At 41.3% G+C, this 25,916-nt stretch overlaps 2 protein-coding genes across 7 annotated transcripts in view; both read right to left on the bottom strand.

The window, feature by feature from the left end:
- The window catches only part of KANK1 (KN motif and ankyrin repeat domains 1), a 127,256-nt gene extending 123,270 nt beyond the window's left edge, over positions 1–3,986 (bottom strand). For both annotated transcript variants that reach the window (XM_014252309.2, XM_014252307.2), the window contains exon 1: positions 3,867–3,986. The gene's annotated coding sequence lies outside the window, so the exon portion shown is untranslated. The remainder of the gene's footprint in view (positions 1–3,866) is intronic.
- A 10,788-nt stretch (positions 3,987–14,774) lies between these two features.
- Positions 14,775–25,916, bottom strand: part of DOCK8 (dedicator of cytokinesis 8) — an 88,223-nt gene continuing 77,081 nt past the window's right edge. For 4 of the 5 annotated variants that reach the window (XM_005522706.3, XM_014252293.2, XM_014252291.2 and 1 more), the window contains 9 exons: positions 24,345–24,488; positions 23,371–23,502; positions 21,727–21,861; positions 21,116–21,205; positions 20,448–20,684; positions 19,638–19,781; positions 18,478–18,584; positions 17,445–17,612; positions 14,775–17,034 (listed from right to left, as the gene is read on the bottom strand). In XM_005522706.3, the coding sequence (XP_005522763.3) occupies positions 16,971–17,034; positions 17,445–17,612; positions 18,478–18,584; positions 19,638–19,781; positions 20,448–20,684; positions 21,116–21,205; positions 21,727–21,861; positions 23,371–23,502; positions 24,345–24,488 (1,221 nt within the window). In that variant the 3' untranslated portion in view covers positions 14,775–16,970. Of the gene's footprint in view, positions 17,035–17,444; positions 17,613–18,477; positions 18,585–18,711; positions 18,884–19,637; positions 19,782–20,447; positions 20,685–21,115; positions 21,206–21,726; positions 21,862–23,370; positions 23,503–24,344; positions 24,489–25,916 lie in introns of those variants that run through there. The other variant, XR_001331457.2, reaches the window with a different exon arrangement.

Below are 25,916 nucleotides of genomic sequence, written 5' to 3' on the forward strand. Positions count from 1 at the left end.
ACTCATGTTTAATTGTGAGCTGTCCTTCACCAGAATACCTCTAATTAAAAATCAGAAACACATTTTTGAGCTCAGAAAGACACAAAATTGGCATTAACTGACAAGGGAAGCCTGTGGGAGTGCTTTAAGTCCAACAGGATGCATAACTGCTAAGTTATGCATTAACCAAACTAGTCATTGGGCTTAATACAGGGTTAAGAGCCCCAGAGTCTGTGGCAGCCTGAGAGATCAGATGCTCTTACCATCCCTCCTGAATGACAATTTTTTTTTCATTACTATCAAAGCTCAGAAAGCATTTCCCATATTCACTATGGCACATTGCAAGCTATTTCATTTTCTCCTCACCATGGGCAACTACACCCTTAAATGTGAAAAAGTGACTATCACACATAGATCTTTCTGCTACCTGGAGCTTGCCAGGGAACTCTTGGTGAAGTACAAATATAAGTATGGCCTGGATCATTATTCAGATTTAACCACAAGTCTCAACACCACTGTCATGACTACAGATACAGTTTCCCAAAATAAAATACATGGGTAGAATTCAGAATTAGAGAACACACTAGACATACCTTACAAGCATAACTCACAACACAACACTGCTAGGAAAATACATAAACTGAAAAAAAAAAAAAAAAAAAAAGAAAATAAATTATGGCAATTGTTCATTCCTGACACTTATTTATTTCTCTTCAGGTACCATTCTTTTGATAGCTGGGAACAGTAGTCTAATTTTCATGTTATTTCCCCTCAATATATAGCCTTTATGATGGGAGCGAGAGACAAGAGTGGAGTGTCAGAGCTGACAAGCCTAAATAGTTTCCCTTGAGATGCCTAAATGCCTTTTTACAGCACAACCAATTATTCAACCATGCAAGCAGATACTATTAAGATACTTAAAATTAATTATTTCCCACTAGACCCAGATACATTATAAACCTTACCATAAATCTCAATCTCTAGTCAAGATGAACTTATTTAATAATGCTCATGAATATTTTTATTTCATAAAGGCTTGTGAAATATGGTTATATACATAAGGTTCATAGAAATACAATGTGATTTTTAGGTATTTTTTTATATAGCTCAAACAAAAGACTTCTCAAATAAATTCTGTAAAAAATTACAGCTGGCATTTCAAGTCATCTGTAAACTACATTTACTCCATCCTTAAGAAGTTATGTGAATCATGATTTTTTGGAAGTAGTTCATTGCTAGTTCTTGTTGCAATTCCACATGAACTCCTCCTCATCATTACAACATGAAAACCTAGTCATCTGCTTAACACTTGTCATCTTGACACAACCCACAAAAATTTTAGATAAAATTCATACTCGTGCACACACACACACACAAGCTTTCAAGCCACTTTCCAAGTACAATGTTTCTTTCCTTTCTAAAGTGCAGAGGATAATTTAGATGGATAAACAGTACAAGCAACGACGCCTGAAACACCCTCCTTTGGCCCATTAGTCAATTCCATTAGCTAAATGACTAGGAAAAAAGCCCTTCTTCTCCATGACCTACCACTTCAACAGGTGCTGACAACACAAGAAAATCTGCAACACTCCTCAGTAAACAACTAATGCTTTAGCAACTAAAAGCACGATCAGATGCCCATTCCTGACAGTTCTTTGCAGTAGCTCTGCATCATTTGTGAAATTGACTCTTCATCGGGACGTCTTCATTTCACTTTCAGCATCTATTATTTAGACATGAAGGGCACTGCAGAAATTGAGACAACAAGCTGTACCAGAACCTTACAAACCTAAGAGCACTGCCAGTGAGAAAAGGCAAACAGATACTACTGCACCAATTCACCTCAAACTGAAGTAATTTGTGCTACGAGAAATACCTCCACGGCTGGTTCTCCCAAGGAGGTGGGATTTTTAAAGACACACTGAACTGACATATAAAACCAGTTCACATTCAGTTCTCAATCAAAGGACAAAGCTTTCCCCAGTGAAATTTTAAAGTAAAGCCCAATCTTAAAAGAAAGCAGGTGTGCACAAGTTTAAAAACTAAGACACCAGGCACTCCCATATGGGCTAGAGTGCTACAGAATTTGTCACTAAAACACACTTTACAATCTGAATTTCCTTCTAGTTAGATCACTAGCAATACAAAGGGACAAACCACACTGTGATGTTAGACAAATGAAACAGAGTCAAATATAACATCAAATTCCATTAGACACGTGGTCAGCAAAGCCACAGACTTTTGAGGCACAGAAGAGCCTGTATCCACCTATCCTTCAGCCCAAGCTGCACTCTGCCATAACCTGGGGTTGTGCTGCTGCCCCTGGTGCTGGTGTGACCCACACTCAGCACCACGTGGAATGCAAGTTTCCACACCCCATCTCCCCACACCTTCACGCACCAGAGCTGCAACCTGTCTCACACAAAACCAGGGGAGGAAGGACACAGGCTGTCCCTCCACATGACAATAGCTTCTGTTGAGGAGGCAGTTTTGGGGTGGAATCCCATTTCACCTAGTCACTAATATCTGGCAGATGTTCCCAGACAGAAGCGAGACAAGGCTTCAAAGATACTGCTTGCAGCATGGATTGGGTGCAGCCCTACTCCTGCCAGGCAGCACCACTGAGCCCTGCTGGCACCCACTCCCTTTGGAAAGCTGACTCTGGACTTGAAGATCCAAGCAGCACTTCTAAGGACTTGAAACACCACCTGAACAAAAATGTCAGGCCTTTCTCTGAACATCATGAACACTTACTAAATTAGTTTGGCCTTTCTAAAATTCATATTAACCCAATCAGCCCCCTCTCACTTTTCTCATATTTTCCTTCCTTCACAACAGACACCCACATATCCTTTAATAAGACCCAGTCGCTCTGACAGAGGGGTGAAATAAAAGGGTAAGATACAGCTGATATGTTTAATCAACAAATTGTCACGGTATCTTTTATGGCTTGCCAAGATACAAGGTTGGCAACTATGCTACTGAACTGCCAAACGGGCTTTGCTGCTACTTAAATGTTTGAGAGATTTGATTTAACAAAAAGCACACTATGCCTGACCTTAAAACATTGATGCAAGAAAAGTTAAACAGCTTGGCCTTATGTGCAACACAAGAAAGTCGCTGTCATTACTGAGGCTTACAATTATGTCTGAATCGGTTTTTACACGTAAATGTGTATCAAGCTATTGGGTCCCACAACGTCGGTTCAGAAAAATTAAGACTGCTTTGAAACACTTCAGGATATCTTTTAAGACTTTGTGAGCTGGAATTATTTTTTTTGAGATTCGTGAAGAGCAGCCAAAGGCACTTTCATGTACTGATCATCAAAGCCCAAGACCTTCCCCTTATCCCATCCCCCTACCCAAAAAAATTCTCTCCTCTTTTGAAGTGCCGGCTCACAACTTAGTGACGGTCCACTTAAACAAAGCAACGGTGAACGCTGTTGGCACATGTGACCCATTCCACCCGCTCCTCTCCCCTGCCCAGGTGCTTTCCCCCGCAGCCGGCAGCGCTTCCCGGGGCCCGGCGGGGTCACCCCGGCCGCGGGGCGCAGGCAGCGACGTCTCCGCTGCTCCGAGAGCGGGCGGCATGCGGCGATGTACGGAATACGCGCCCCGTTTGGCATAATTCAAGCCTTTTTCCTCAAAACGGGAGATACCAACAACTCTTCGCGACACGCTCACACCCCGGTCCGCCGTGCTCCTGCCAGCGGGGCAGCGCCGTGGCTGGCCGTCCGCTCCCGACGGACCCAGGAGCTCCCCGGGGCCGGGGGGAACTGCGCTGCTCCTCTCGACGAGAGGGGTGGCAGCAGCCTCACCGCCGCTACGCTTGCCTCTCTCCCGAGCGCCCACGTCCAGCCCCATCCCACCGCATCCGCCGCCGCTCACCTCCGGGCTCCGCGTCCCGGCGAGGAAGTGGGGTGGGCTCCCGTGACCCCGCAAAACTTCAGCCCCCACTATTTCCCTCCCTGCCGCCGCTCCGCGACTCCGAGGAGCGCTCCGGCCGCGCTTTGTAGCCGGCGGCGGGCGCCCTGCGGCTGCGCGCTGCCCAAAAACAGCGCGGCTCCGGCCCCCCTCCCGCCCCGGCCCGGCGCTGCGGGCTCCTGCCCCCGGATCCTGCCATCCTGCCCCTCTGCCCGGCCCCGCATCCTGCCATCCTGGCCGGGACGGGGCAGGGTGGGGCGGGCTCGGGGGGCGCACGGCGTGGCGGGGCAGCCCCGGCTTGGCGCTGGAGTGCGAGCGCCAGCGGCAGCAGAGAGGAGTTTTCTCGCTCCCCGCTTAAGAGCGCGCCTCGGCGGCTCCCCGGGATGCGGGAGCAGTTTGTCAGGGAGAGTAGAGTTACCGTCGAGGCTGCGCCTGGAAATTCAGCATCCTTGGGAAAATCTGCAGGGGACTAACCCAAGCGGAGTCCGCGATATGCGCAGGTTGGAGGGACTGGTTCGAAGCCCACAAAAGAAGTGTTGCCCCACCACATCCGATAAATGGGGTCAGATCCGATACCTGTCTAAGGCCGGTGCACAGTCCAGTGCCAAGGGATTGGGATTCCCCAGTGGAGGCTCTCACGTGAATCGGTTTTTTCATGTTGGAGCCTCGCAGAATGTGCCCTCCGGCTGCACTGGGTTGGATGGGCTCTTCGGAAAGGCTTTCAAAGAGCAAAACGGGCATTAGCTCCCTCTGCATTGTTTTGCGAACCTCAGCTTAGAAGCAAAGTTTATTGACTTGTGCCTTGATTTTTACTGGCCAGATGGCCAGAACAGGCCATCTCTAAAGCCTTTTCATCTGTGAAAGGATACAGTAGTTCCTGTTTTTGTGCTCCTTGAATTTTTTTCGCTTAAGGGTTTGAATATTCGGAATGGATTGATGGGTGGTTTCTTTCACTCCTCCCACTCTTATCTCAAGCGCTATCTCCATTGCCCCAGGGCTCCAATGTCTCCAGGAGCAAATGATTCAGAGGCTTTGTGATGATGCCAGGAAGGGTTTCACAGGACAGTCCCTCCCAAATCCAAATCAGAATCCACAGCCCAGGAGTAAGGAAGATGCAGGAAACTCAGCATTCAGGAGTGTACAGAAAACAATGTCTGGTTTTCTTTTCCAGCTCTGGATATAGGACCCTGCAAGGTGATTATTGTGAGTTACTTCACAGAGCAAAAGGATGCAGCTGTGGTGCATCACTCCTTGCTTTTTCTGGTTTTATGTGTAGTGTGCTATCATATGCTGGCATCTTCTGATCCCTTCTCATTTCCTTCTTTCTGTGTTATTCCTCTGCTTTTCTTCTGCCTTTCCCTGGTTAATTCTCCCAAAGCTCTGCACATTTCCAGCTTTTTTTTTTTTTTTCCGAGATATGATACCTGTAGTTCATGAATGGAGACCACCGGCATTTCTCTCAATGAATATTGGTTCCAGAATGGCCCAAAAAGGATAATAAGGAAATTTGAAAATCTCTTTTTTTTTTTTTTTTTTTTTTCTCCCTGTGGACCACACTCAAGTAATGGTGGACAGAAAATCTTAGGGTTTTCTCATTCTATAAAAAGCTAATAGGCTCAGTGACATTTCCATCTAAATCATTTCCAGTATTTCTTCTGATATCTCTGAAGCCATTAAAACATTTTAGAGATTAAATCACATCAAGTATTTTTCTAAGTAAAGCTGTTATGACGTTGGTGTAAACCACCTCTCAAACCACAGAGCTTTTATTAAAAGAAATGCATTTTTTCTACATTTTAATTCAAACTCACATATTGGCAGTCCAAATTTGCAAACAGGCCCTGTAGCTCTTTAAGATGTTAATAGTTACTAATCCTGACTGCTAACTTCCCGTGCAGAGGGTATTTTTTTTATGGCTGAATTACCAACTCTAAAAAAAGGGGGTACTGATGAAAGAAGTAATCAAGATAACAGTGAGCACCACTTACCATTTTTTATATTAACAATCAAAAAGAAAGTCTTTTCAGACTAGCAAACAACTTCTTACCATCAACTTATTCATCAGAATAGTTGGGTCAGGACCATGTTGTACCAGAAACTGTACAAACAGAATGAAAGCACTCAGACTACAGCAGTGTAGACAGGCAGATAGGACTCTTTCCACTTCTCCCACTTAATCCTTTCTTTCAAGAGCTGCCAGTTCTTGACAGTTAAAACAAGTGAAATTAAATAAAGAAGTCAATTATTGCATCACCTACGAAAGAATGACAGAAGCCTTTCAGTGTGGTCATGCACTGGATGGGGCTTTTCCTCTGATGGTGCAATTAAAACCAGTAGGTCTTGGTTCACCCTTCGGCTCCTTGGGGCTTGTCTGGCCCTGCAGACGGCTTCCAAAGTGCACTAACTGGGAGCCTGGGGATCTGCCGGATGGGGCAGAGGGGTGCATAGGTGAGCACCAAGTGAGGAGGGCCAGTAAGCACCTGCCAATCTGCTCCATCTGCCCTGCACATCCATATTGGGAAGCCTGTGAGAGGGGACATAGACCCCACCCTGTCGAGCACCAAAGAGAGAAACTTGTCTCTGTCTAAATTAACCCAGCCAAAGCCTCTGGGAGAAAAGGGGATAAAGATGTGAGTGTGTTGCTACTCTTCCACAGCAGTGAGCCATGAGGAGCAGGCTCCTCCTTCCCAGCTGGTCACTGGTGCTGGCTTTGTCACCATCAGAGATGCCTGCTCCTGCCTGGGGCAGGAGTGGGAGTGTTGCCTCGCTCAGCCTAAGCACCAGCAAGTGACACTGAGCTGGGAACAGGTGCTTTTGCAGAGCTTTTCTAGCTGCCTGGAGTGTTTTTTATCTGGGATCTGCTCTGTCAGGTAGGAAGACTGGACTATTAAAGATTTTGAGAAAAAGCCCCTACCACCCAAAAAAAAAAAAAAAAAAAAGCAGCCCAAATCCACCTATTTCCTTCAAAAAGGCAGATGCCCCATGTCTGTGAATAGCAAATAGTAAGTGGCATGTCTGGAAGTAAGTAAAAGTAACACTTTGAAGAGAGAGAACTCATTGTATTTTTCCATTATCTGGTCCAGATAAACATTGTGGTATGCTTTGACAGACATTTCAGATTTCTCACAATAGAGATAAACCCAATGCACATAGAGCATAGGGTTAAAAACAAGAAGGACTTAAGAGAAATCATCCTTCCCTTCCACAGTGGGTTGAGCAGAGTCTCAGGCAGAGTGAGCTCTCATGGATTTGCCATCCTTCTGGAATATAACACTTCCCATGCCTGAAATCTGTTTTGTGTTGGACATCTCACACAGCTTACTCAGGAGACATTGGGTCAGTCACATCAGCATCCTCTGTGCTGCAAGTGCACCTGAGTGCAAGTGATCTACGGGCTAAATTTAGAGGCAAGTTGCATCAACTCTGTTCCCAGCAGTGGCCCATGGCTTTTGTGAAAGTGTGGAAAGGAGGGGGATCAGACATTCCCTCTGCTGCTGTATTTGGCAGCAATTTTTTGCTTTGCTGGCACTGTAGAGGTCACAGTTATCTTAGATGAATTGCCTTAGGTCTTCCTCAGATTGCAGTGTACATCTATGGCTCCACAGCAAGCAGCTCCTCAGCACCCTAACTCATAAATTGCATAATTTCCCTTCTCCCACCTTTTTCCAACCTCATAGAATAGGATGCTGTCAGTTCCACAAGACTCACAGCTCCAGGGAAGCCCCTTAAGCCACAGCAAACTTCATTTGATTTGTAGGGATAGTGCAAACAGCCCTGACGTATAAAAAAAAAATCCTATGAAAATTTTAAAAAATAATAATTCTGGTATTGCCAAGCAAAACAAAAAGTTGGAATGTTCTTTCCACAGGAAATGGTAATGTTTTCCCATGCCTTATTTTGTCCATCTAGAAATAACACTTACCTGAAAAAAACACGTATTTGTTTTTTATCCAAAAGGAAGATTTGGCAAGTAGGAAGTGGTGTTCAAGCACCCACCTAAGCATGACCAGAACAGAGTGTCCCTCCCACCCCTGTCCCCAATTCCTCCCTGCCTTTGGGGAGTCAGACAGGGAGGGGCTAAGCAGGGCAGGGCTGTGCTGCTGGAGTATCCCCATCAAAGACTTCTGGTGCACCTCTGCCTCTGAAGGACACTTCCAAGTGCTGCTTACTGCCGAGCAGCTGCCAATGCCAGAGCTGGATAGAAGGCTAAGGAATTAAATAAAACCCTGTTTAAAAAATACTGAACGTTTGCTCATGAGTATTCTGCACACCACAGTGAAAAGCTGTGGGTAATTTTGTGGATAAATAAATAAATGCACACACCATGGCACTGGTGTGAATGACCCCATACAGTGGGCATGGCAGCTGAGAGGCAGAGTAAGAGAGCTGCAAAGGCCCAACTTTTTCTCTCTTGTGCATCTGCTCTCCTGACTTGCTTTTATGCATGAAGCAGTTTCAGTAGATGCACATTCTGTCTCTCTTCTCAGCACAGGACACCACTGGCAATTCACACTGCATGGCTGGTTTCTACAGAGCCCCATCTGCAAAGGAGGGATGTCACACAAACACAAAAGAGGGCAGGGCATTTTTTCCACCCTAGTTCAGGGCTCACATCAGTGGTAGCATGGAAAAAATTCCGTATGCTTGCCTGAGAGTCCATAGTGAAATGAAAAAATGCAGCTGTGCACCTGTTTTTCCATCATCAGAGTTTTCAGTGCTGGAGGGTACGTGCTGCTGTTTGCCACACGTTGTCTTGGATCTCACCATTAGGCCTATGGATATTTGAGGCAGAACAGAGTTCTTGATTTGTGCATGAATGCACAAGAATGCAACTCCAGAAATCATTCACTAGATGAAATGTAGCACTTGCCTTTCCCCTTATCTTTGGAGAAGAAGTGTCAAAATAGGTTCCCCGAGGTTTGAGCGACTCTAATACAACAGAGGAAAAAGTTGCCACCAAACCTTTATCCCTGAGATATTTTAAAGAATGCTTGATTCCCCAGAGGTCCCAGGCCCTTATTTTTGAGCAGGACGAGGAGGCCACTGCAGTTTAATATAGTTGTATCATCAGTATAATGAAGTTGTACAACCAAGCTCAATCCCTGCAAAAGGCCGTGATGCTTCATCTGAGAGATTAATAAAATAATTTCCCTAATGGATATGTGCATACAGCAACTGGGGTTTTGAACTACATTGGAGAATCTTGCTGAAACCTAAAATTTATCACCAAAGGGCTACTTGGACGCCTGTGCTGGGACAGATGAGCACATCTGCATGACAGCTCATGAGAGGCAGAGCTGGCCTGAATGAGGCTGGATATTCACAGGGTACCTGCCAGGGCAGGGAGAAAAATATTTTGCAGCACCCCAGAAGCAAACTTGAGACCTATAGTAAAAGGCAAAACAAGAGCTGAAGGAAGAAAGCAGGAAAGAAAAACAATCAGCAATTTCTTGCTGGAACAAGAAATTTATAAAATCAACTCCCAGAGTTGGACTAATTTGATGCAATCCTAAATTTGTGCATGTTCATGCCAAACAATGGCAGAGTGAGGAAACTAATGAACCCACCATTTGTTTCCCTCATACATGGGTCACTGGAGGAGTTTCTCCTTAATTGTGGAGATAGGTAGGATATAGGTAGGATGTAGCATTCTCTTCCGGATGGACAAATTTGTTTACTTTGTACAAGTGAGGATTTGATTTCATCAAATTCATTGGACAACTGTCCTCTTAGAATGGGGTTTCTCAACCTTCGTTCTAGTTTCAAATTCACAAGTGAATTTTAACCTAGAGGCATGGTATCTTTTTTTTTTGTAAGAAACGTGATTAGGATATTGAGGGCCTTAACTGTAAAAATGAAAGAAAAAACTTGATGTACTTGGGCATTTTGTTGAGAAGGGTGGTAGACCCATCTTCTGTTTTTCTCACCTGCTGACTGACTTAACAAATAAGGGCCCATCTCATGGCCCTTTAATGGTGGCTCTCAACACTAAAGGTCTCATCTTGACTAGAGATCAAGCTGAAGAAGACAAAGGGTCTTTTGCTCCTATTTAGAAGATATCAGTGTGAAGCTGCTTTGCAGAGGCTGGGGACAGTTTATCTGTTCTTTAAATGCATGTTCTGCAAATGCTGATTAATCTGTCCTTTATAGCAATGGTTGTGGCTGTAGATCCTCTCATAATCACAAAGATTTTTCATCCTCAAGCATCCAATAGTGGCTGTTGCACCAGCAGGGGTACAACATGCCTGGTGTCCCAACACTGTATTTGTGTTTCAATGAGCTCATGACTGACTAGCAGTGTAAGCCTTCAGCCTTCAGATGTACCTACTGCCAACACAACCAGGTACAGACAGTAAGTACAGATTCATCCATTAAAATAAACCATTGCTTTATTTTGGTAGCCAGATGCTTCATCTGGGACCTGGCAGTTGTTGTATGGATACAGGTATCCTCTCACTGTCTCAGACAACCCTGCAACACATGAAGAGTCACAGTTTTCAATACAGTTCAATGCAGTTCTCCCTGGATGCAGGGAATTAACTTTGGTACCTTCTTAGTGCAGAGCACTGCTGAGGATTAAAAAATATAAGTTAATCCCCAAATCCAAATGACTTGTTGAGTTTGGGAAGCTTTCTGCTTTCTTTTGTGGACACTCCCTTGCACACTGGATTGTCCAACTCAAACCACACATAGGTTCACAGTAATCAGGTAAAGGGATCTTGGGCAAGGGGTGACTTACAGCAGTGTCAGGGAGAGCAGGGATGGGAGCTTGAAATGAAACTGCTGAAGTTAAACAGAGGATTAAGCAAGTTCCAGTTTTGCAAACACAAGTACGTTGTGTTAAATGCCTTTCCTTACCAGGCTGTGGGAATGATCAACATTGTAGGAAGGCCCAGGTAGCCTTTCTAGGAGGATTTTCTTCTCCATGGAAACACTGAGTGCTCTCACAGCAGTTGGTGCTGCAGGGCCAGTACCCCAGTGATGGTGCCTGCCTTGTGAGCAGGGTCCCAGAACTGCAAAGCCACTGGGAGGTACATTTGGGTGCATCCTCCACCAATCAGCAATACAGAAAATTACCAGTGAACCAAAAGTACTGGAAATAATAGGACATGGTGCAATGCCTTCTGTTTCCTCAGACTATACCTGTCTGTGACTTTATTTTCAAGCTATGTAATTCCATCCACAGCACCCCTTTTGTGCATTGGATGTGGAACCAGTGGTCACTCTTGGTTCCCATTACTGCAGGAGATGTGCAGGGCTGTGGTACTTCTCCTAAACAGCCTGACTCCTCCCCTGGAAGCAGCAATCCCAAGTTTATTCCGCCTCCTTCAAAGGAGGGATGTGAAAGCAGTGTGCCTTTTGCAGCTGCTTTTGCGGTTTCCCAGTTCTTGGAGTAAACTAGCAAAATCCAGGAAGTCAGTATTAAAAAAAAATCAAAACAAAATGAAACAAAACAAAACCTATCTAATCAACAAACAAACCCAGCCCACTAAATCCACAAAAGCCCCACAAAAAATAAGAATGTTTTTATTAGGGAAAAAAATAGTTTTTTCTATCTTTTATTTATTTGTTTAAATATTTTGATTTCTTTAAATATTTTGATTTCTTTTTGCCTGACAGCTGCCAATAGTGCACAACAGTCCTCAGTTTGGTGCTGAGTGCTCCACATGGTCTAGAAAGTGAGAAGCATTCAGCAGTTTACCCTGCCCTATTAAAGTACTGCTTCTTTTGTTACCAGCAGTGTTGGTGTTCTGATCTTTTCCTCTCTGATTGCTTGTTAATGGATGGATTTCTTTTACTCAGCTGAAGCCTTTGTCCTAAACTGCAGTGGGCCTTGGGGGCAAAGGATTGTAAAGTTTCCTACAATCTGAGTTGAGCAATCCTTTTCACACATCGTATATGCTCCTTAATCTGCCACAGATTACAAAAATTTTGCTCTTCTGAGTTCAATCAATGGTTGAGGCTTCTTACATAAACCAACCTCTTTGAAATATTTCAGACACTGTTGATTTAATATTATTTTCCTGATGTTAAAAGCTGGTGGTATGAAGTACCGCAAAGATGCCATCCTTCCAGGCTGCTAACAAATCTTCAGCCTCTGAGGCAAGTGCTATCAACTTAAATTTTTGTAAAGTTGATCTTGCTCACAGAACCTTCCTCTCTCCTTTCTTCCTCTGGGAAAAATGTCTCCTTAAGGGTTTAGATTTGAGCCCTTGAATTTTGAATTTTATGGTGGTTTTTTTTTTTTTTACTTTTATGCCTTAACACAAAAAGGAACACACTCTTTGGAGCACTTCCAACCTTTTTTTGATACTTGAGAAGGGACTGTCCGTCTCTCAAAAGCTGACCTGCAAATAAAGGAAGGGATAGGGCTTTTGGGCATACTTCTTTTCTTCACTATATATTAAGTCCAGAAACACTTGTTTGCTTGAGGTTCTTAAGGTTTTAAGATGGTTTTATGGCACTTTCAAATTCTAGATGTAACAACAGTGCTAAGCCTACTTTTGTTTGGTTTTTTGTTTGCTTGTTTCCACTGAACTCTTCTTGGGGAAAAGAAATTCGCACATATTTTGTTCACATTTGGGAAAGTCAGAAATGTGTGATAGGAAATCTTTCCTTCCAGTCGTTTTACACATGTTTATTAAATGCACAAGATGTAGTCCTCTTGCCATCCAGCTGAAATACCTTGTCCCTTTGATTATTTAGTTTTCTTTTGTAATTTGCATCCTATCAATAGTTGCATATGTAGAAATATTCCATGAATAAAGGCTGATAGTGAAAAACCTTATTTCTGTAACAAGACATAGAACATAAAAAGAACAAAGAAAAAAGGGTGTGTAATGATTTAGGTATCTTTTAAATTCATGAAGAGAAACTTATAAAGAAAAGTAAAACACAATTTTTTTTTTCCTAAAGAGAAAATTTTGTTTCGAAGGGTGCAAAGCATCAAATTGCTTAGAACAGACAAGCTGAACAAAATGTTATAACTTCCAAGACTTTCTAAAGTATTCTTATGGAAGTTATTATTGAGCATCTTCTGGGGCTTAGTTTGCTTGGTTTGATCTGCTAAACACTTTGTTTGATGTTTTCAGGATCTTTTACTGACCAATATTGATTGATAACATTGTTTTCAAAAATCTTTAAAGTTAGTTTTTTAATTCTTGAACAGTTGCAAAACAGTCTGGTTTTGAATGAAAATGAGTAATTTAAACTAATTCCTCAGTAAGGACATAAAGAGTTACAGAAGCATATTACTATGTGAAGTGCTCAATGAATGCCAAAATTTACTGTAGCTTTCCAGAACACAAACTGAGTTTTACTGTGAGAGTGCATTTTCTTTATTCATATTATCAAAAGGGACTTTTCCCACAGGGGTCCTTCTCCTTTCACTGCATTGATTAGACTGGAGTGTTACCCAGCCTGAGACAACTTATTCAAGACCTGTTGATTATTTTTTAATCACTTATTTTAACCAGTTTAAAAGATGGTTAAAACATAGTCAGCCAGCAACTCCTCAAAGTACCCCCACTCCTAAATTCAGCACCAATAGCAACACCAAATGAGCACTCCTTGTGTGTGTTCCTCTCTATCAGAAGGCATCAGCAGTGTCGTAGAGTAAATCCCAGTAAAACACTGTTATTGTGTGCTTCATTTTCATAACAAGCATTGCTTTCAGAGATTGAAACACCTAAAAGAGTCCTAGCTGGCTCTGTGCTAAGCTTTAATTGCCCTTTCTGAAATATTTGAGACAATGATACATCCAACAGCCAAAAAGAAAAACAACAAAAAAGAGTTTGAATGTTTGCTTTCGCTTTTCCAAGCCCTCAAAATTGTTGGGAATCATAACGAGAAAGCATTCAGCTTCCTAGGAGAGGTCAAACAACCCGCCAGTTTTAAGTGACCACACTGCTTTTCTCTGTACCCAGCACAAAGTTGGTTACTCCTATTCATGGTCATGCCTGTTGAGTCCATCACCTCCTCATGTTGTGGTTTCATTCATGTAGCATGAAAGGTGTGCTCCCTGTATAGATGCTGTTCTGAAAACCAGGAGATCCAGTGTTAGGGCTGCCCATGTGAGATCCATACTGCTGACCAAAAGCAGCGACCTTGACTGTTCAAATGCTTTCAAAATGCGCTGACATTTACATGTCCGAGCATTATTGTTGGCCTTCTCATAGCCAGCACAGACTCCTTATGTCTGCCAGATGTGCAAGCATGTGCTGACACCTGGTCTGGACCAGCTGAGCTCTCCTGTGCACAGACCTGAGGCTGCTGGTCACCACCTTGCCACTTGTGTGCTGCCACAGGATGGGGCATGGCTGACCTGACAACAGAGAGACACTCGTGCTGAGCTACAGGATTGCTGTGCCAAATTCAGCAGTGTGCTCCTTAGAGCTGGTGCTTGCTAGTGGTAAATACAAGGGGTGAGTGAGCTCTGGTGTACTCCCAGCTAAATGTCAAGGATGGTGTAGTGCTTATCTGCTTCCCCTTTGACAGCCCCAGCAGTTTGGCCCCGGATCTACCTAGTTTGGACACACAAAACTCTCCCTAGTCTTGAATCACCTAGATGCTGAATTCAGGAATCAGGTATATTTCTGCTCTACAGCTACAGACCAGAGGAAGAAAGGAGAGCACCACTCTCATTTTTCACATACACTGAATGAAAAAGAGAAGCTGGGAAGCAACTTGTTGCTTGTAATCCCTGCAATAGGCACAATTTATCCTAAAGACAGACCAACACATCTTCTGCCCAAATAAATGTATTTTTTTGCTAAATGATGCTTCTACAAGCAAATGTTCTTCCTACTGAAATTTTCTTTTCAGCTGCCTTCTATTGAGGTATAAGATGCAACACAAAGGCACTTATAAACATGCTGTGAAACAGTCGCTTTATTGCAAAATGAATATTGTAAGGTAGAAAATTCGTTTCACATAGTTCAGCTCTTGAAAGAAATGTACAAGCCATGTTCCATTTGTAGAAGGGACAATGTGAAATGCAAACTGAGGGCAAGACTGGCCATTCGATTGCGAGGTGCTCAGATTGTAAAATGGGAGTGAAGAGTCCGTCAGCATTCATATTATCCTGAGTATTATTTCAGTTCAAGGAACCACTTCATTACTTTAATCTAGTATATTGTACACCTGTTAGGGGTTTTATTTACCTGAGGTTTCTGTTAGCTAGGCTCTAAAGGATAAGTATCTTGTAAACAGTGATGCTGAATTGTGGGTTTGATAGATGACAGTATTCTGACCTTTCTCCTCAACTGGCAGTTAAAAACAATAGATAAAGGGCTAGGTTCTGATAGGCTGAGATATCATAGCTTCAAAACTTTTTTATACCATTTGCTTATGTGCTTTGGATGTGCTCACTTCAAAGACAGGGAGCACTTATTCCTGATTATTTCATTTAACAATACTATGAATGAGGAGGGAAATTATTTTCTTACACTGTAAGTGTTGTGTAACTACAGGGTTTATTTCACCTATTTCCATATCTTGTTTGATCATCTGTGTGAATCTTCTAAAAAGCACATTCAAAATATGACACAAATGTCAATTAAGTGCTTGGAATATTCATATTATCAAATGGCATGGCTGCAGGTGACTGTAAAAAGTCAAAATGTTTCCACTAAAAGCAACTGCCTCGATCTCCCTTACACTTTTGGATTAAAGAGGACTTGCCTTTAGAAACATACGGCATCAGCTCTGAGAAAGTTTCTGTAGTATAGAAAGCACTGTAATTTTCTAAAATGAAGTATAAAGGAAAAAAACCCAACCATTTCCTTGAATATTAACATTAAATTTTGTGCTTGGCAAATGGAATTGGTTTCTTTAATCAGCATTAAATTATCATTTCCAAAACATTGAAGAGGTGCAGGAGAGGAAGTAATATTTAGGACACTTTCATGGATCTTTGTTTCAAAACACAAACATTACGTGGCAAGCATAATCCCAATAAAAATTGTAGCTCTTCCACTGCCTCCCTAAAGGAGTTCCAAAAGTCCTAAATGAGATCCAAAGTCCTAATTTCTCTCTTCTCTTTGCATCCTCATCTGCAAAATTGTAATAACATTTCCATACTTCAGAGAAGTGGTGTAAAGATTATTCAGTAAGCTATTTTCTAAGGACTCAAAAAACACTAAGCACTAGGTATTATAAATTATGTGCTAATTTCTCTTAAGCTGCAGTAAAGCCTGAGTCAAGTGATTTTCAGGAAATCCCCATTGTGAGCTTCCATAGTTAATTTTGGATAAGGTTATCTACGTAAGAGCTTTATGTAATAAAGAATCACTCATAGCTTAGCATCTTCTTTTTAAACCATTACTTGTTCGCTGTGCTAAAACTGTCAGATTACTAACTGCATGTCAAGTCACTATACTGCATGTCCCTATATGCAGAAAAACATTTAGAAGATCTATAAGAACTATTTATTACTACTTCTTGATTTTCATGCTTTGGTTGAGAAAATTTGCGCAGAACTCCCTGCAGTTAAGGACCATGACAGAGAATCTGCTCAGAAACTGACTGAGGAAATTATCCTTCCCTAGAGTGCCAGCTCAGCAAACACTGTGCAGGTAACCATGTTAACCTCATTAAGACAAAATTTAAGCATGTGAATAACTTGCAGAATGCGCTTCATTGCCAAAACCACATGGATAAGTGCTGTCTTGGAAAAGGACCATAAACACATATAATTTGTTTTATTTCTTGGACATGTTGTTTGGATTCACCTCAATCAAACCACACGAAGTTCCATGTCTGTTACATGACTGACTTCATGCCACTGACCACTCTAAGGCCCACCCCTCTGCATTAGGCCATTATTGCACAATATATACAAAAGTATCTAAAAAGCATCCCCTTCCTTTCCAAGCCCTCGTGATATGTGCTTGATTTGGATTTATCCCCTAGTTTTCATTCAGTGATCTTGTGTAAATGCTTTTCTGCATGCTGTCCAGAAAGTGCACATACTGTCTTGTGAGAGATTTCTGATTTTCATAGATGTGGAATAAATACTCCATCACTTCTTGCAGCATGAAGATCTTCCTTGGCCAAAGCAACTAGCTCTTAGGTGCTTTGGGAAGAAGTCTGAGCATCATATTTCCTAAAACTGTGGTTACGAAAAGATTCCCTGCAATGAAACAGATTCATAAATAGAGCTGGCAAATGAAAAACAATCAAAGAAATACCTGTCTTGTGAAAAGGTGCTCAGCTGAAGATAGCTTGTTCTATTTCCTTTCTGGCTTAAAAGATTGAAAAATCACAAGATGTTTCCAGCAACTTTGTTAGGGTGAGGGGGAAATCTTATCTAACAATGCAATAAAATTACATAAATCCTCTACCCCCAGAATGCAGAGCTTGAGAAACACAGCTAACACTACAATCATCTCCAGTGGAAGTCAGCAGATTTCTTTCATCAGTAATGGAGTTGGAAATGCATATTCCAGCTTGGTTTTCACTGCCAGTAAAACTCCCTTTCTCCCTTACAAAAAATGGCATATTTTTGCATAGCCACAAGAGATAACCCTGCCCTAACTATACCTTATGCTGTGGACTTTCACTACAGGTTTGTACAGCTCTGGGATCTTCCTCTCAATCATGGGTCTAAGGTTCTCCTTCAGTTTGATGTAGTTTCTTTTGAGCTCCTGATGATATTCCCGCTGGTCAGCAGTAATAAGGTGCTTGTTTTTCTCCACTGCTTCACCACACCTAGGCAAAAGGAAAGAAAAAAAGACACAATATATATAAAATACTTCTGTTTAACTCCCTCATTTTGTCTCAGGTAATTTAAATGGACAAGAGCCAGTTCCTTTAGTCTAGGCATTCCTCTGGTAACTTGTCAAGACTAAAGTGATAATGAGTTAATAAGAAAGCTCTGTTTTTTCCAAGTACATAAATTGTAATTTTTTTTTTTTTTTTTTTAGATAGTAGGAAACCATGAGTGAACTAATAAAAAGCAAATTTAATGACTGCAGAATACTGAGCTATCTGCCTACTTACTGTTTAAACAGATAAATTTGCAATAGCAATACTTAGAATCTGTACCTTCTGCATAAGACTTGTTTTTATTTAAGTCAAACTCACCCTTCAGCAAGGAGGATAGTCTGGACTAAGGAGATGAGTATCTCCATATGTGAATAGGCTTGTTGAGATTTACAAACGTATCTAAAACAAAGGACTTGTGTCTGCCACTACCACTGTGTCTGCTTGACAGATGTGGTTTTCTTAAGAACAGCTTTCAACATAAGAATGTAATTTTATTAAAAATTAAATCAAGGCAATAGTCTGAAATGTTTGATTTCTACAAGATGTCAAAAGACAAAACAAATTAAAGATCTTCATTTATACATTATTAATTTAGAATGTTAACATTTCTTCCCTTTGAGAATGCAATGTCTACCTAGGCATTCATGTGAAGCAGAAATAACAAGTATGGTCCAAGTGTTTCAAGTGTGAGATGCCAGGATTCGTGATGCTAACTTGCATAGGTAATTACTCAGTTATATTATCGTTGCATTATTGCTAATATTGAATGTATTGATGCAATTCAGCATTTCAATTTTGTTTTACTGACCTCATTATAAACTCTTTGAAGCATAACCTCAGCTTGTTGTGATGTCGATAAAGTTTGGGGTCTGCCGGAATTTCAGCCAGGAACACTTGCGCTACCTCTAGTGGTCCCTTATAGAAATAACACAGGAAAATGTCAAACCCACCTGCTTAGACTGAAAACAACACGTATTTGTTTAAAGCTGTTTGCTATTTAATGACTTCAGTTATGAAAGAAAACAAAACTATGCACAGTTACCATAACAGGATGGATTTTAGCTCCCTTTCTCCCAGAATACTTCCTTTGGCAAGCAGAAGTTTTTGCCCATCATATCTCATCCTCTCCTGTTTATTATTCCTCCTCCAGTCCCACAACAAAGGGAACAAATTCTGCTCAGCAGAGAGGAGCTGGGACACCGCTAGTGACAAACCTGGTTATATTAGAGAAACACAGCTCTTGTGTGTGTGTTACATGACCTTCAGGCAATAAGCCCAGTGCTGAAAAAGATCAATCTTTGCTTACAACAATACATTATTTCATAATAGATGCTCTGGTTGGAGATGAATCTGGAGAAACTGAGAGTATTTAGGCTTTCAGTAAAAAAACCTGAGCTGTGTGAAATTGTGTTATGCTATTAACATGTTATGTTATGTTATTAAGTTTTTGCTCAGCCATGTATTCATCATTCCGCTTTAATTTTTTTTAATTGCCCGAGGTTTTTTTTTGTTAGTGTGTATGTTTATGTTATACCTATGGCATCTCAGCTTTATTTTGGGGAACTCAGTTCTTGACTTCATGTATTGACTTAACTTCCATGAAATTGAGTTTGTGGTGGTTCCACAGGAGAATTGTTATTATTAATCCCATTCCCCAAGGATGCATCTGGAATAAACAAAATGGCTGAGATGGCTAGCATGTTAGAAATTAAAAATCCTTGGATGCATTCACAAGGCTTCTGTGAGTTTCTGCACCTACAGCCGGGACAGTGCTTCCCATGAACATGTTCACCAAAAGCATAGCTAATGAGCAGTATACAGTAACTAAATATCAAGGCATGAAGTTTAAATACACAAAATGACTAAATGTGTCTGAGTAGATGTACTTCCTTCAGTGCAAGAAATACAAGTGCAAAAAAGAATGCAGTGAGAAAAATATGCTTCATCTGGCTTATTTGAATCCCTTACCTGATTTACAGTGGCTCCAACTGAGCCCTGCAAAACCATCTGGAGCATTTTGGCATCTGGTGGTTCTTGGTTAGTGGCTGCAGTTAGTTCCTGTGTTTTTTTACGCATATCTTCAATAGCAACTTCAATTGGGGTTAAAATAAACTAAGGGAAAGGGAAGAAAAGATGGTTCATTACCCAAATCATGCATGCAGCTGACCTGTTCTAAATCCAATATCACTATCATTCTCCTGTTTCAAAAGCACTAGTTGTGAAACCCAGGAACACTGTTCAATCTAACTTGGTAGATGGTCATCTTGGTAGACGGCGCATCTGATCCAAAGCTCTTAGACATCTTGTCATTTGCAGGAATAGGGTGTGAATCAGACCTCCTGTTCACATAAATTCATTCTTATTCTAAGTTACTTCATGCCTGAAATGGTGTTGCACTTTTTACAGTAAAAAGCTTCCTTGTCTCTAAACCAGCCCTAAGCCAATCTAATTCTCTGACTGTACTCCTATGCTACTTCTGCTTTATCAGCTAGGAGTATCGCTTCAAACAGCTCCACATATGCTCCTACACAGCATTAAAGATAGGAAGTCAAAAGAAGAATGTACACTTGCTATCATCTCTTCTCCATAGTAAATCTCTATCTTGCCTTGTCTATCCCTTCTGTGATACTCCTATTTACAAGAGCAATGTCTCTTGAGACATTGAGAAACTCCACTTTCTTTTTTTTTCTGCCAAGCATAAATTTGGAAATCTTCCCACCCAGAGACTCCCTCAGTCTTTGAGAAATTAGATCAGATCTGTCTTCAAAACCCAATTACCTCTTCTCTTTGGATGACACTGATTCTTGTTTTGATGTAGGGAAAAGCATGCATTGTGGTTAAGATGGTGTTCCTCTTGTATTGCTCACTAAGTTCTCCTCTGGGACGCCCATCCATGGTGAAAGGTGTAGTGTACATGAACCGACAGATGTTGAAGTTCTTCTCAAAGTAGGTAACTCTGTCCTTCATCTCATACTCATCAAAATAGGGCTCCACAAAAGTAATTTGTATGTATGCCTAAAAAAAGAGGGAAGAATCATTACAGCACTTTACAACCCAAGGAATGTAAAAGGAATGTCACATGTGAAGTATCCCATAGTACACATTGGCTAAGGATGGTCTGGAAAAGCACACAGATGGAAATCCTTCAGGGGTAATTTTCTTATTCAGAGCTAACAAAACTTGCATCTAGGAGGGCACAGCTTAACCCTGGGGATCAGAACCAGGGCAAGGACTAGAGATCAGGACTTTTAATTTCTATACTCTGTGACAAGCTACCATGATAAGCCTGTCACAGGGCTTTAATACCACTGGGCACAGAGATACCAAGTTGGGCAGTTTCTTTTATTGCCTTAATGTTTCAGCATAAAAGTTGCAACAGGGACCTTCTCTCCTCATTTCTCTTGTGTGACAAAGCACTCAACCCTCTCAGTAATACTCTTCCCCACCTTATTGGGATCCAGCTTTCTTTTGTCTACAGGAGCAGAATCCTTAATCACTTCCACAGCATCCTCCCCAAAACACTGGCCATAAAATCCCTAGAAAGGAAACAGAATTATCCCAAAATTTTAGTCCTTAATGCAATGCTAATGCAATTCTAGGAGAAAGGATTTGACAACCATGATGATTTCTGGGCTTTGTACAGTCAGTATACTGCTCCACAAACCACAGCTAGCTAGGGTAAGGCATCTGCTGACAAAGATCACTGTGAGTTGCTCAGAAAATCACAGAAGCTGAGGTAAAACAATCAGAAGGGAACATAGCAATTCTATTAAAAAAAGCTGAAAAGATACCAAAGCAAATATCTGACATGCTCAAAATCACTCAATGTATTACGGGCCTGCTTGTAAGAGACATAGACTTGAAAGAATGGATCACTTAATCATTATGCTTTAAAAAGTGATAGTGTGGAAATGATATGCACTAAGGAAATAATCTATGGTACAAATTAGCATGTTACTGATTTTTTAGGTAGCAATAATAATATTAGGAGTGTGTGGGTTCATTGAAAAGTATAATATGCCATTTGAGATCACATTAACAAAATGTTTTTCCTTACCTCTAATCTGTGAGAAATCTCAGGGAGTTTTGTAATTGCAGGCTCCTTATAAACAAATTCCTGTTCATCCAAGTCCCCAAATTTGGATCCATAGAAACCTACACGGAAGTAAGTTCCAAACATTCGCTTTTGACCCTAATAGATAAAAAGAAGAGGAAATTTACAATTGCTTTATATGGACATTGTAGCATTTGTTTGCCTTTTTTCCCCCTAACTAATGTAATAAGAAAATCCACTAGTCCTACATTTTCCCCATTTCAAAGCCACTTCCACATACCATCAGTGCTGATGAAGCACAGGAGAGAAAGCATACAAACTAAGGGGACATTTGACTGCAATCCGGTTTAAAATTTAAGCTGACTATGAAGGAGGTTCTACAAAACAAAATTATTATTATTAAGGTAAAAACCTTATTATTTTTTAATTCATTTGAATACATGAAACAAAATTAAAATTTTGCAATGAGAATTTATACAAATTTGAAACTGACTAGGCTCAGCAATAAGGCTCTTCTGAAGAAAAAGAAGGGAAAGTAGGAGTGCTGAGAATTTTGACAGGTTTTCATATTTCTTTTGTTTTATAACCAAAAACACTAGTGAATTGACAATAAAGTTATTTTTGTTAAACAGATGTGGCCAGGAGGACACAGATGTGTTCAGCTAAACCCATTTTACATTCATCCTTGCTTTTTTGTATGGAGAGCCTTTTTACACTGTATGCTATGTAGGCAGACCAAAGCAGATGGGAGCTTTTGTTTGAAAAAGGAAATGGAGCTATTTCAAATTCTGGTGAGTTGATCATGGCAGGATGCCAGGTACCCACCAAAGCCACTGTATTATCCCACCCTGCAACTGGACAGGAGAGAGACAGTGAATGGTTCATGAGCTGACATAAGGGTAGAGAGTGATCAAACAAACTAAAAAAAAAAATCAAACAAAATCAAAAAAACCAACAAATTGGTTACCATCATGGGCAAAACACACTGGACTTGGGGAAGCCAACTGAATTTATTACCAATCAAACTCAGAACAAGATAACAAGAAGTAAAACAAATTTTAAAAACATCTTTTCCCCTTTTTTCTAGAGAGAGCTCTGCATCTTCTCTTCCAGTGGTGCAGAGATGGGAAATGGGGGATATGGTAATTTCATCATATGTTTCTCCAACTGCTCAGGGAGAGGAGTGGGTCTCCATGAGCTGCAGGGCCACAACTGTCTCACCATGGTCTGCACCATGGGCTGCAGGGGAATCTCTGCTCTGGCACCTCCACCTCTGGCTCCTCCTTCTCCACTGACCTTGGTGTCTGCAGAGCTGTTGCTCTCACATATTTTCCACTTGTCTCTCCTCAGAGCACAATTACATCTGGCCAGTAACTTTTTTCCCCTGTTTAAACGTATAATCCCAGAGGTGCAGCCACTGGGATGATCCCATGGGCCCAGCCTTGGCCAGCAGCTGGCATTGGCTCTGTTGGACATGGATAGAGTTTGTAGCAGTTTCTCATTGACATCACCCTTTTAACCCTTGCCCTCCACTATCAAACTGGCCACACAAACCAAATACACACATCAACAGTTTTATGAACATCAGTCTTAAACAAATAGTGCAACCCAGCAATGTGTCTTGCTAGTGCCTTGCCTCCTAAGTACCTTATTAATAATGCTGTCAAAGGCCTTCTGTAGCTTGCTGTGTGTCAAGGTAAGCTTCCTGAAGTCTCGATGTGCTTCCAGTATGGGGATGACAATTTTGTACACTTCATTCACAGTTTCATACAAACCTCCCTTTGAATATTAAAAAAAAAAAAAAAAGAGGAAGAAAAGAAAAAGAAAAGTCTTCATGCACTCTGAAAAGAAACTATATCTCCATCAATGGCTTGGCTGTAAAGGGGATTTATGGGACTCATCTGTTAATCTGCTATGTTGCTTGCTTAGGTGTACTGAAAACTAGCAATAGTAAATGGGAAGTTCTGAACAGCAAACAATAAACTGGATGTAATTTGGATCTCTGATCTGTTGATCTGTTGGGCTCTCAAGCCCAAATTCCTGTGTAAAGCCATGGTTTCTGCCTCAGGGCCACAAGAACTAGAAATGCAGGTTAGCAGTAGGAAATGGATTTGTTTGTCATGTATAGTTCAGGGCAATCACAGCTGTGTCTGGACAAAGGAACCCAAGTGATATTTTTAGAGATGTATAAGTCCTTGCATAGTGAGTGTAGATTATGAGGTTCATGGTTGTATGCTGTGTAAAAGTATGGAAGTAACTCTCACATACCTCCTAAAATACATACTTTATGCAAGATCTTTTTCTTAAATGTACTATCCCGTGATAATACCAACTGAAAGTCTTGGATCCTCCTGAGACAATCACTTTCTGTTGATATTGCCTGTGGTCTGCACAGTAGAAGTGGGTATGTGGCTGAGCTAGGCTGAAAAAATTAATCAATCTGACTGAGGCATTATTTGGACAGCCAAAAATGTGTCCTCTTGTTATTTGGAGTGTGGCAGGTCTGTGATGCCTAGTTTAGCAGTGCCACATTGCTTCCTCATGCACAGGAAATGAAGCTGTGGATCTGGCTTAGGTGGCCCACTATCCATTCCCTCTTGGTGATTCTGGTCCTCACTCACCGTGCTGAAGAGCTCTGCAGCTTGTTCCAGGAGCCCTACCAGTCCACTTTCTGAGAAATACCTCCCAGAACATATGCCATCTTCATCTGGAGACAAAACATCATCTGAAACAGCAGATTCCTCCAGCACATTGGATGAAATGTTCTAAAATACATCAGAGCACAGAAATAAAAAACCTAAATCAACAGTACATCACAAAGATTGAGGAAGACATTGTTTGAACATATTTACATAATGGGAAGAGGAATGAGTTTTTTCAGGTACAACCAGGGGACACAGTTACATTCTTTTTTAGAAGTTAAGAGTAACATCATAAATCTCCATAGATGGCAGATCAGGAGTTTCACTGCAAGAATCACGAATTTTCTTTCTAGCCTCAGGTTTAAAATGCAGACTCCTCTAGGTGTCAAACTAGCTCTTCTCTGGTGGCTGGATTTCCATGGAGCTGCAGTGAGCTCAATTCTCATTACTACTAGGGTCACAAGCAATGTCCCCTTCCTAGTGCTGGCACCTTCCCACTGGAAAAGCTGGGAAATTCCAAACTGCACTCCAGACCTTCTGCCACCTGCTTGAATAAATTGAACTTTCAGGTTTTTATTCACCTTTTCCAAGCAGAAGAGGACACAGACAATATCTCTCCAAAAACCACAATAATTGATTGCTTCTTCTTGGTTCATCCTCTGCCATACTACACTTTAATCCTGCAGAATTTACTCAGTTTCTTGTCAACGTTATGGATCTCACTGTGCATTTAAATAAAACTAGGTGAAGATTTTGAGATTCTGGACCATGAAATAACATGTCTACAATTCTTCAGGACTTTGAATAAATTACACTGGGTGGCATCAACATTAAAAATTTTATAATGTGAAGAAACATGTGCAAAATAACAGTGAAATATGTTTACATATAGTATGGGACTGGCATATGTAACTTTCAACGGCAGCAGAAAGGCTAAACTTCAATTTTCTATTAATTAAGAGGAGTTAAATTAATAGTATCTCACTTCAGCAGAAACTGGCAATGACAATCTGTCTGCATGTGGGATGGATGCCAGCTGGCTAGCTAGCTGAGTCCTTAAAGGCATCTTTATAAAATAGCAGAGACACTGAGGGCTGTTACTATTGATCAGATTTCAGATAAAGAATTGGCACTGCACACCACTAGCAGCATTGGGCTTTCCCCCCTGGGTTTTATGGATTTATTTATTTCTCCACGGGTGAAATTTACTCCAACCATGCTGCCATCACACTGCCTAGTCTGCACATCACGTCAGCACCACTGGAAGGGTGAGCACAGCCTCAGAACAGCATTCACAGGAGTTAAGAATACATCTGAATTTTGGCCAGAGGAAGAACTACAGCACATTTAGCACACCTATGCCACTTTTTACCAACCAGTCTCATTGAAGAGAGTGACTTCAACCAGACTTATGTTCACTGGCACATACCTGCAGAAACTCACAAGCCATGCAGATTAATTTCTGGTTTTCCTTTTCTGTAACAGCCATTTCAGTAACAGTAGCCATTAAGGACTGTTTTCTTTTTTAATTTTTTTTTTAAATTTTTTTTA

Source organism: Pseudopodoces humilis, chromosome 4 (genome assembly GCF_049639895.1).
Source record: "Pseudopodoces humilis isolate 2021_Gansu_Grassland_sample_001 chromosome 4, ASM4963989v1, whole genome shotgun sequence".
NCBI lineage: Eukaryota > Metazoa > Chordata > Aves > Passeriformes > Paridae > Pseudopodoces > Pseudopodoces humilis.